General features: G+C 33.7%; 2 protein-coding genes across 6 annotated transcripts in view; one reads left to right on the top strand and one right to left on the bottom strand.

Moving 5' to 3' along the window:
* Window positions 1-2,806: 2,806 nt before the first annotated feature.
* LOC105111467 (Transducin/WD40 repeat-like superfamily protein) lies at window positions 2,807-6,520 on the top strand. Of its 2 annotated transcripts, none has more exons than XM_011006827.1 (15): window positions 2,807-3,162; window positions 3,242-3,306; window positions 3,462-3,500; window positions 3,742-3,838; window positions 3,926-4,022; window positions 4,167-4,230; window positions 4,308-4,384; window positions 4,488-4,569; window positions 4,728-4,807; window positions 4,899-4,983; window positions 5,112-5,180; window positions 5,283-5,350; window positions 5,431-5,479; window positions 5,620-6,074; window positions 6,163-6,520. In XM_011006827.1, exons 1-14 carry the CDS (start codon window positions 2,901-2,903, stop codon window positions 5,995-5,997), a joined length of 1,512 nt encoding a protein of 503 aa, XP_011005129.1. In that variant the 5' UTR covers window positions 2,807-2,900; the 3' UTR covers window positions 5,998-6,074; window positions 6,163-6,520. The 2 variants fall into 2 exon arrangements, with proteins under 2 accessions (XP_011005129.1, XP_011005128.1); XM_011006826.1 differs by having other exon boundaries at window positions 6,184-6,520.
* A 479-nt stretch (window positions 6,521-6,999) lies between these two features.
* MKK3 (mitogen-activated protein kinase kinase 3) overlaps window positions 7,000-10,899 on the bottom strand; it is a 5,747-nt gene continuing 1,847 nt past the window's right edge. For 2 of the 4 annotated variants that reach the window (XM_011006828.1, XM_011006829.1), the window contains exons 4-11: window positions 9,943-10,161; window positions 9,714-9,851; window positions 9,401-9,568; window positions 9,176-9,289; window positions 8,831-8,938; window positions 8,116-8,207; window positions 7,348-7,695; window positions 7,000-7,264 (exon numbers count right to left, since the gene is read on the bottom strand). In XM_011006828.1, the coding sequence (XP_011005130.1) occupies window positions 7,222-7,264; window positions 7,348-7,695; window positions 8,116-8,207; window positions 8,831-8,938; window positions 9,176-9,289; window positions 9,401-9,568; window positions 9,714-9,851; window positions 9,943-10,161 (1,230 nt within the window). In that variant the 3' untranslated portion in view covers window positions 7,000-7,221. Of the gene's footprint in view, window positions 7,265-7,294; window positions 7,756-8,115; window positions 8,208-8,830; window positions 8,939-9,175; window positions 9,290-9,400; window positions 9,569-9,713; window positions 9,852-9,942; window positions 10,162-10,899 lie in introns of those variants that run through there. The other 2 variants (XM_011006830.1, XM_011006831.1) reach the window with 2 other exon arrangements.

Raw genomic sequence — 10,899 nt, forward strand, 5'->3', positions numbered from 1 at the left:
TAAAATAAAAAATAAAAAATTAGTTATGATCTAGTGATTTTTCTAATGTTTTTTTTTTATTTTTTTGTTACCGATGTAATAACTTTTTTACTTTTGAATGTAAGCTTTCAAACACTTGACTAGCAGGGCTTATTCATCGTTTCATAATAGTTTTTTTTTTTTTTTGTAATAATTTCTATTTCATAATAGTTTTTTTTTTTTTTGTAATAATTTCTTGGTCCTTAAAGCAATGCAATATTTTAAAAAATATATATCAAAAGGTTACTAATATGTGCAACTTCTTTCGGGCTGTTGACACTGGTGGTTATTGTTTCGCGGCATCATTCAATTTATTTTGACCTCCTCTTTCTCCTTATACTATAGGTGAGGTTTATGAACCTTTGATGCATTGTTGATGGTCTTTTTTTTCATTTATCCTTCCCTTTTGAAATCCGTGTGTAACCCTTGAGATTTATAGATCAGCCCTTCAGGTTATTTTTATTTTAATTTTATCTATTTTTTTTTATTCTTGTATGTTTTATTTTAATTATTTTTTCAAATTTTATTTTGTTTCTAATTTTATCATTCTTTAATTTTTTTAGCATCTTGGATTTGGATCTCGTTATTTTTTATTTATTTATTTAAGATAATTTTTTTGATTTTTTTCTTTTTAATTTCAACCTCTTCATTTTTTTTCTTTTTTTTATATTTGATGCTCCTTTTCTTATTGCTATTTTTTTTTATGTTGGTGTTACTGTTTTTTTATTTTATTCTTTAATATTAAATTAGTTGAAAATTGAACTTCTAAATTGAGTTCATATCTACAATTTCATGGGATATGAATTTAAAATATTAACCTACCTTTAGAAGATTAACTCGAATTAATTACTATAAATTAAAATAATAAATTTATTGTTTTTTTTTACAGTACCTTTCATAGTTGCCCTCCTTCAATTATTGTGAATTGGCTATTTTTTAGTTGATCAATGTTATTATTGTCATTTTACTTTCTTTTTTTTTGCAGAGTTAAATTACTAGAATTTCCTTCGAAACAAAACAACACTTGGTTTGAGTTTAAGGGTTTTTTTTTTTAAGTTTTGCTCTTAAAGCTTGATTTTAGGGCTTTATCATGATCTTAGATGTAATTTTTTTAATTAATATTGATGATAATTAAAAAAAATATTTATTTTTTTTAATTTTATCTTTTAATATTACATTGGTTGAGAAGTAAACTTTTATGGGTGGCTTTTTTCTATTTTGTTTAAGGTTTTCATGGTTTCAAACAAACATTTATTTTAGATTGATACTTGAAATTATAAGCATCTATTTTTTATTGTATAATTAAAAAAAAAATTCAATGGTACGAATTTGTAATTTGAGTTGCAGGTTTTGCAATGAAATTAACTGATGTTTTTTTTTTACACTTATTTAGTCAATAAAATCATGCTGAAATAATTTTTATATAATTTAATTTAAAACTTATACTAAACAAAAAAAAGTTAAAATTACATCGAGATCTTTAAGTTAAATTTAATTATAATAGCAGAAACTTTTCAATAACTTTTTTTTAAAAATTTATAAAATTAATTAATATAATTTAATTGAAAACCTATGCAAAGAAAAGAGTTGGGCCAAAGGATTTCAAGATTTACCCACTTGCTCCAATTTGATAACATTACTAAAAAAATCCCCCATGGTTTTAATATATATTTTTACATTTTAAAAAAAATTAATTCAATTTACAATAAAGTATGGTCCAATATACTAGTACAGAAACTGAAAAGAAATGATGTGAAAATAACAAATTTTTATATTTTTTTTTGGTTGTAGCAATGACAACTTTATATATATATATTTTGTTTTCTCTCTTTTTTTTTTCAATACACTTGATAAATTTATCATTTTATACTTCATCTATTTGTAGCTAATTTTTTTTTATCTCTATTATTGTTAAATGTGATATTGTTTATCATATTTTCAAAGAAAAAAAATGTTTAAAAAATTCACTATAATAGAATGAAGATCAAAACTGAGATTCATTTTAGTTTCAATACTTTAATTTTTTTATTTTAGTTTCAAGACTTTAATTTTTTTTCTTAAATTATTTAAGATGGACTGAAATAAATTTTAAAGTTAATAAACTAGTTAATATTTTAAATATTTATGTTTTAGAGCAAGGCGATTTAAATATGTAGTGGAATTTATTTGAAACTATTCTCGAAACTGGATTGAATTTCCATTAGCATCTATGGCAATTTCAATTTAAAATACCAAAATCTGAATTTTTTTATGATAGGTTTTGACCAAGGATTAACAATCAAAACAGAAAAGAAAAGAAATGAGGAAGCAAAAATTTTCCAAAAATATGATAATGATAATTCAAACTTCAAGATCCAATTAACTGTACAAGCCTTAATTTATATTAACCATAATTATTAAATCCAACTCAAAGAATTAACTCAGTCAAAAAATTTCAAATTATATAGATTGATCCAAGTAAATTTACAATGCATTTTCATCATGATTTTTTTAATTAGGTCTCATTTGAGTCATACTAAATTTTAAATTAACTTAAAAAATTATTTGAATTTAACCGAGTAAATTACAAACCTAAATTTTACTCATTTAAAACTCGGTTAAGATCCGGATCAACCGAAGCTGCCAGCCCGGGTTTTAATAACCTCAATGGGTCACTAAACCGTATCCTTGGGGGGGTATAAGCAGCGGTGAAAAGAGGGAAAAGAAAAATTTTGAGCTTCCCGCGTGGTTTTGAAACGACAACTATCCCGCTGGCGCCAATCCAAATTAGTTTCGATAAAACAATTTCTTCAACAAAAACACACGCTATACCCCCTCCCCCTCTCTCTGAGCCTAATCTGAGGAAATACTCGTAAAAATATTGCTTGCTTGTTTGATTGTAAATGGAGAGGTCTAGCAGATCTAAATCACTGTTTCGAGACATGAGGTCAAGAGAGCTGGGTGGTTTTAGAAAACGGCGCTTCATTACCCAAATGGGATCCGATTTCACTGAAATGGGATCGGTGATGGTCGAACATAACGGCGAGGAAACGCCACCACTGTCTGTCTCTTTTTGCAAGACAAGTAAATATTCACATATTTTGGCGGTGTCGGACGAGGATGGCTATGTGAGCATGTTTGATACTCGTTCCGAATTCCCTTCTGGTCAGTTAGTCTTTCTTTTCTCTATGTTATTGATTTCACGAACATTAATTAATTAATTAATAACGTGGTTTATTTACAGAGAAAGCAAGAATCAGTGACTGGGTAGCTCACCAGAACGCTATCTTTGATGTTTGTTGGATTAAGGTGAGGCCAATTTTCATTTCATTTGATTTATTATGATTTTCTAGTTATCATAGAAAGAGAAATTCGGAATAAATTAGGCTCTTTTTTTTTCCCTTTCTCTTATTTTAAAGAAAGAAGAGATTTATGAGTTGTTGGATTGTGGAATTTTGTTTCAGGAAGATACCAACATACTCACAGCTTCAGGCGATCAAACTGTAAGTATAGTATATTATTTTATTATATTTCCCATCACATTAAAACGTTGGCTGGTTGCTGTTGTAGCATCTTCAATATTTGCCCATGTGCTGTCCCTCTTATGAAGTATTGTTTATGTTCTTCAGAATGTATTTGTATCTTGCTGTAACTCTTAGTTGATGATGTGAACTTGCTTTTATGAAAATACTACCTAGTGGCAGCATAGTCAAAGAAATCACACGACTGAAATTTGTTTTACAGATAAAGGTATGGGATGCACAAGAGAAGAAATGTACTGGAATATTGATGGGGCACACAGGAAGTGTTAAATCTCTGTCTCCCCATCCAACAAATTCTGGTACCTGTATTGCATTGCCCTCTGTTGATCAGAACGGCTAATTTCTTAATCCATTGTTAGTAATTTATACCCTAAGTTGTTCCGCAGATCTTCTTATCTCGGCTTCCAGAGACGGTTCATTTGCTATCTGGGATTTGAGATGCAAGACAATTTCCAAAACTAGATGCAGTGAAGCACATGTCACGTGAGTTCATTACACCTTTTATTCATGTGGTTTGCAACGTTCTGATTTTGTCCTGTGAGGTTATTGTTGATAATGGGTTTTTCTTTGCTCTATCTTGGTTAATGAATCGCATTGTGATCAATACTTTGCTTTTACTTCATCCAGTCCAGCTGCCATGGTCCAAGGAGCTCATCTTTCTTCTCGAGCAAAGCGGGTCAGGCGTGGCAAGGTTTGTTTGTCTGTGCAAGTTTCTTTTCAATTTGAGTCCATGTATCTTGTTTTCTGTTAACACTATAGTTCTTTCAGGCTGCATCGATGAGCATTACATCAGTTCTTTATCTTAAAGACGAGGTATCCATTGCTACTGCTGGAGCAGCAGACAGGTTAGTGAACGCCATCAGCAGGTTTTCATGAGTGAAAGTTTTGATTCCTCCGCAGAAACAGTATCATACTGACTTTTAATTTCAACTATTGGTCATATTTCAGCATTGTTAAATTCTGGGATACTAGAAATCTAAAGGTTCAGGTCACTCAGGCATCCCCTAATATCAAGTCATCAACTGAGAAGGTCAGTGCTGCCAAATGATGATTTCTAACTGATATGCCTCATCTCGTCAGTATTCTATAGAGATAATATTCCATAATTCTAAATTTCAAGTTAACTTCAAATTTGTGATATGTTAAAAATTTATCAGCCTAAGTTATATTTTATTATCCTTGTTCCAGGAAAGAAGATTACATGGCATATCTAGTCTGTCCCAGGATTTAAATGGCGTGTTTCTTACAGCTACATGCATGGACAATAGGTATTTTCAAGTTTTCAACTACTTTTCCTTTTAAACAATAGATGCATGCAGCGTATCTCTGAAAGTTATATTTTTCTCTTTTCTTCTGCAGAATATACTTGTATAATGTACTTCAGCTTGATAAGGGTCCGATGCGGTCATTTTCTGGATGTCGGATAGAATCATTCTATGTAAAGGTACGCACCTTTTCTGATTCCCTCGGAACCCTAAAACACTGCTTCCTGTAGAAGCTCTTGCATCAAGTTCTCTGTTGCCAAATGATGCTTTGTAGCAATCCATGTTGATGTGAACTGTACAATTGCAGTCAACAATCAGTCCTGACGCAGCTCACATACTCAGTGGCTCTAGTGATGGAAACGCCTACATATGGCAGGTTTGATTCCTTCTTTGAAGAAGGGTTTTTTGATTTAGCTTTAGTGATGGAAATGCCATCATATGGAAACTCCTGTATAATTTTTTTAGCTCGCTGAACCAGGTGAACAAGCCCGATGTGGATCCCATAACATTGAAAACTCATGATGGAGAGGTTACAGCAGTAGATTGGTAATTTTTTTCCCAAAGCAGATACTATTTTCATTAGCGGACTTCACATAGTTACCAATCATTTATCACATCCGTTGCAGGTGTCCATCTGAGGTTGGGAAGATAGCAACTTCTTCAGATGATTTTACTGTAAGCTAAACACTCCTAGCAAAGTCAATTGGTGTATCCTGGAAATTAAATTTCTTTTCATTTTCTTACCATGCTTTGTTGCTTCCTAGTATCCGTGCCTATTTCCATTATCTCATTTTCTCTGCGACTATATTTGTTAGGTTCGCATCTGGAACATTAATAGCAGTTATTGTTCAAGCACAACAAGATCTCCATCTGCCATTCGAAGGAGGGTAATGGCAATCCCAAGAGAGGAATGTAGAGAAATTTTGATGAATGATGAACGAATTGATCCAACAAAGGTTCCTGACAATCTGCTTCCTACAGATGAAGTGTTCAACCAAAATAACCCACATATTCCTATAACTATGCCTACAATTAGTACCCCTGAAGCCCATAAGAAAAAGTTTTCACCAGATTCTGATTCTAAGGAAACTTTTGAGAAAACCCCTGAAGCAGCGATGAAGAGCCCCTCTTCTGTATTGAACCCTCCTTCTTCTTTAAAAAGAACTATCAGGGATTACTTTCTAGCTGCTTAATTTTCCAGGAAAGGGAAATATTTCCTACATGTTAATTATTCCTTGTGGATGGTGCATCAGTTCTTTCCACATTTATGGTAAGCTCTGTTTTCCTAATCTTATCTCTTTGCTTGCGCTTTCTTTGATAGAGTTGCACCTTGCACACATTAATGCTGAGCTTGGCAGGGTTGGCTTTTCACTTTGCAGGGATGAATTTGAAACGTAAATCAAGAAAAAGGAGGATGGATTGGGTACATCTGCCATCAATTTAATCTGACCCTAGGTTTTTCTTTTTTCAAGTGTAGATCTTAGATTGCTTGTAGGATAAACTTCAAATACGTTTATATAAATGTAGCTTACACTGATTTTCTCTAGCATGTCTAGTGATGATAACTCTTTGACAGGGTAGGCCCTGTTAAAAGCTCTCAGGGATGGAATATACACTGCATTCAACTGCTTGTATCCATTCCAGTTTGCAACTGCAATTTTTGTGTCCTCAATACAGTGTAGTTGTTTTTGTAAAGTATTACAGTGATATTTTTTTTTTAATTTTGATATCAACACATCAAAAACATAAAAAAAAAAACATTTTAAAAATTATTATTTTGACGTCTTCACAATAAAAAAAAGAAGTAACAGTTGAAAATCAGGAACCAAATATGCTTCCAAGTTCTGTCCAATAGGAATAGTAGTTATTTCACATATGGGTTCTTTTAGAGCATATCAGAACCATTTCAACTCAAGGTCATAAGAATTTTTTCTTTTAATTGAAAACTTTAGATTTTTGTTTGACTATGCATGGAATTGATTTATGGAAATTGCTCTCCAGCCTGGTGCGGTGATGCAGCTACATGCTTTCTCTAGTTAAAATGCCTGAGGTTGCACCATCAGTTTCTACTCTCGGCATTGAAAAGTAGCTATTGGGAATTAACTAGATGAAAATTATCTTTGCCATACAAACATGATATCATTTATTTAAGGAAAGTGAATGAAAAGGATACCACTGCACTTGACAGGGCAATCTGTAAGCAATCGGATTAAGTTGCATTTATAACCTATTTGATCATAAAATGTGCTCATACATGGACGGAGGGGAGCAGATAAGTTATTACCTTGAGCTCTTGCAGATGAAGAAATGGTTTCATATCTGTCACGAATGCAGTTTTAAGTTACAGCTATAAGGTACAAGAATAGCTTAGTGCCAGGGCAACAAGGTAAATGGAGGAACATAAAGCACGGATACTTTCAAGAACTATGAATACATACTTCTGTAAACACAACAATAATGAACCGCATTTCATTGAATTCCCAAGTGTTGAATCTACCAACCTCGAAGAAAACAATACTTGTCAGTTGTTCTCCCGAAATATATAAAGTTCTTGTTTAGCTATGAAGTAACGCCCAATCACATTTCCAGGCTCCATGATAAACTGTTCCTTAAATGTACCCATTCGCTTGCTGGGGATGTCAATCGAGAGATCCTTAAAATTTGGCAATCCCTCACATTGCACACCATCTCCGCATATGAGAAACTGATTTCCAATTACAAAGGATCCTGAAACGCGGATTGCAACTGCATCTTCACCATGAGCGCGGCACTGTAATTTTTCCACAACATGAACAAGTCTTTCAGGAGGCCAGTCACCTGCTAATGTACTCCGAATGTTGGTCAAGGTTGCAAATATATCATTTGAACCGACAGATTCTTTCCCGGAGAAACTAGAAAGTACAAGAAACGTATCTTAGGCCACATAAATATCAAGAACATATCATGCTGACCTGCAATTCCAAAGTAAAAATACGAAATAAAAGCTAAAAATATCAAATTTCAGCTGAGCATCCTCTGTTTGCCATCTCTACCCCAAGTCACAATAAATCGCCATCACTGTCACGTCACAGTAACAATCACCACCACTCTTCATAAAAAAGTAGTGCTAAATGAAGAGTTTCAGAAATTTGGTTTCTCTGGATATTCACTTGACCTGATCAATGCTAACTATCATAAATATTTTTATTGAAAAAAATGATATTTGACCACCAAAATCAACTGGTTTTGATTGCTGAACTCCCTTTCCAGAGCAACAAAATTCCTCATTTCATGGAAAAGATAGGAGACAAAGCCAAGGCATAATTCAGTACCTAAATATCGAGCCTTCATTATAGAAGGCCTTTGTGTGCTGCCAAAGTTCTTCAGGCCCATCAAAAAGTAAGTAATAGTGTATTGTCAGCATCTGGTCAATGTAAAGATACACATTAGTATCCACTCAGAATTATCACCAGGGAACAGTGCAGCTCCAACTGCTTCAGGCATTCATTTTTCCAACATGAGATGTATGCTTGACTTTTTACTCCAGACAAAGATGCACAGAAGATCTAAACTAGAAATAAAAACACTTGAGGGTCCAACTCCAACTTAAGATCAAATCAGAATATAGGCAATTCACAAATGTATCAGAGAAGAAATCTCAGCAACGATGAAAATATACTGACTTTGAAATGACAATTTCTTAAGTAGTTCTATCAAGTGCCAGGTCTATGCCACTAAAAATAAGCATAAAATTAATTTAAACCCATACTTTTCTGCATGAGTCATGTAAGATGCTCTTGGGTTGGTGTCTCCAAAATTGAATTTCTTACATTTCATATCCACAGCCTACAAATTTAGCTTGCTCCAGGTGCTAACATGTGTAAAAGCACAACGTGATACACATGCACATGTGCACATTTTTATCATGTTTCTATGGATTGACATCCCAGCCAGCTTGCAATTGAGGCTTAGTAGAGCATAATTGAATCAGGTTCATGTACATTGATCCAGACACATTCACATATATGCTGGATGTTGTATACTTACATCAGCCAAATCCTTCATCCTCTGAGTTGGATCAAACACGCTCTGGACAAATGCTGCTAGGTCAACATCAGTGTGCGCATACTTTGTAATAAATGGGTATGAAAGAAGCTGCATTCAGAAAAAAACAGCAAACAAACAATGAAAAGATTGAAGAACCATATGCATTTACTAACCCCAAAATTTCAAGTTTCAAATAGCTTTCTGACATACTGATAACGAAATGGTCTTTTGCCACAAACTTGAAATACTCAGAAGGTATTCTTATTTTTTCCCACAGGTATATTCCTAAGTATATCTCTACAAGTTCAGTTACATGTTACAAATCCTGCCTGTCATTTTGTTCACCTGCTCTGCTGTTGGTCTAGTATCTGGATCCTTCTGCAGGCAAGCATCAATAAATGAGCAGAACTCTGGAGAAAAATTGTTTTTGGATGGTGATGGTGAAGGTTCTTCCAAGATCTTCCATGAAGAATAATAATGTTAGTTGAAAAAAGCAAAAAGTGACATACTTAGAAGAAACTTTTAAGGGAAACATAATTAGAAAAGCATGGTTTTAACATATCATTTTACCTGTAACATAAGACTGACAAGTCCTTCATTAGCCGTGTATGGGAATTCCCCTGTTCCACACTCAAAGAGAGCAAGACCTAGGCTCCAAATATCAGCTGGATACGAATAGCTATGATTCTGAATCCGCTCAGGTGACATGTATGTTACAGTTCCAACAAAAGTAGCACACTGACATGACATGTTGAAGTCAGGAACAAGTAAGCAACAGCTCTCATACATTCAGAATATTTATTTGAACCAGTTCAAATTAACATTCACTAAAGAGCTAAAAAACATCAAAGATATCACAGAGTAAGTAGCATCTGTCACCAACCATTGCCACAGAATTTTCTAGGCCAGCACTTATCCCAAAATCTGTTATTTTTGGTTTCCCTTTGAGATTCACGAGCAGATTTGCTGGTTTGATATCTCTGTGAACTAAGTGCCTAACCCCATGCAAGTAGCTTAGTCCCTTTAAGGAGGATATAAAATGAAAAAAAAATATTAGCGGACATAAAACAGCTTTAACGAGAAGAAACTAACACCAAACATAATTTCCTTACAATTAGAAGCTTTTGAAACATGTGTGAAAGCACTGGTTCTGGTATTCTTTTCCGCAATCGTAAAATATCAGCCAGTGATCCTCCATCCATGTATTCTAAAGCTATGCTTATCTGCCCAGAATCAGGAGTATAAAATGCTCCATGGAATTCCACAAGACCTTCATAACAAGGTGCCTCGCAAAGCGTCCGTATTTCAGTAAGAAGCTGTTGTCTTTTCTCCTAACAAGCAAGTTAAGATAATGCATAAGTTGAATAAACTAAATGACACCTTTTAACTGTGGAATTTTAAAATGGAACATCCACCATCAATCATATTTTTGCTGGCACTGCATACCACTAAAGTATATGTCATATTCATGAAAGCTTAATTTAGAACTGTCAGTACAATAATAACAATAATAAAAAGTTTAGATCTGCCAGTATTGAAGAGAGGAAAAGATGCTTAATTTGGTTGTAGAGTGACTAAAGAAGATGGAGCAAGAATGCTCATAATGATGATATACTTGATTGTATGTTAATGTTGCTACAGCGATTCCATTCCAATAGACTAGCACTCTGTGCAGATGGGTAGATTTGTCAGTGTAAGGGAAAATAACAAAGAATGAACAGTTTGCATTGTTTGGGAGCCTTTTTTGAGGGAAAATAACGGGAATTGGAGGGGATTAGATAGGATTGGAAGGTTGTCCCCAGTCCCCACCAAAAAGCAAAAACCCCAACACCCTAAACTGGGGAGTCAAGGACAGGAGGGAATAGGATTTATAATTTAGTCCCTTGTTCTTTTAAAGTCAACCTTAAGTTCCCAGAATGTTTGGTAAGATATAATAAATGTGCCTTTACCGCCACACACTCCTTTCTACCCTAAAAAAAAGATGAGAAAGCTATTTCCCCCCCTTCCATATACTGAAACAAAGTGATCACCCCACCTTTGCTTGCCCTCCCCTTCTATTTATTTACACT

The sequence above is a fragment of the Populus euphratica genome, unplaced genomic scaffold (assembly GCF_000495115.2).
Source record: "Populus euphratica unplaced genomic scaffold, PopEup_1.0 scaffold521.1, whole genome shotgun sequence".
Lineage (NCBI taxonomy): Eukaryota > Viridiplantae > Streptophyta > Magnoliopsida > Malpighiales > Salicaceae > Populus > Populus euphratica.

Excerpts from the sequence above, each read along its gene's own strand:
- LOC105111467 (XM_011006827.1), top strand. The coding sequence starts at position 2,901 with ATGGAGAGGTCTAGCAGATCTAAATCACTGTTTCGAGACATGAGGTCA. Across the intron at positions 3,163-3,241 it reads TCGTTCCGAATTCCCTTCTG|AGAAAGCAAGAATCAGTGAC; the intron begins GTCAGTTAGTCT and ends GTTTATTTACAG. Across the intron at positions 3,501-3,741 it reads CAGCTTCAGGCGATCAAACT|ATAAAGGTATGGGATGCACA; the intron begins GTAAGTATAGTA and ends TTTGTTTTACAG.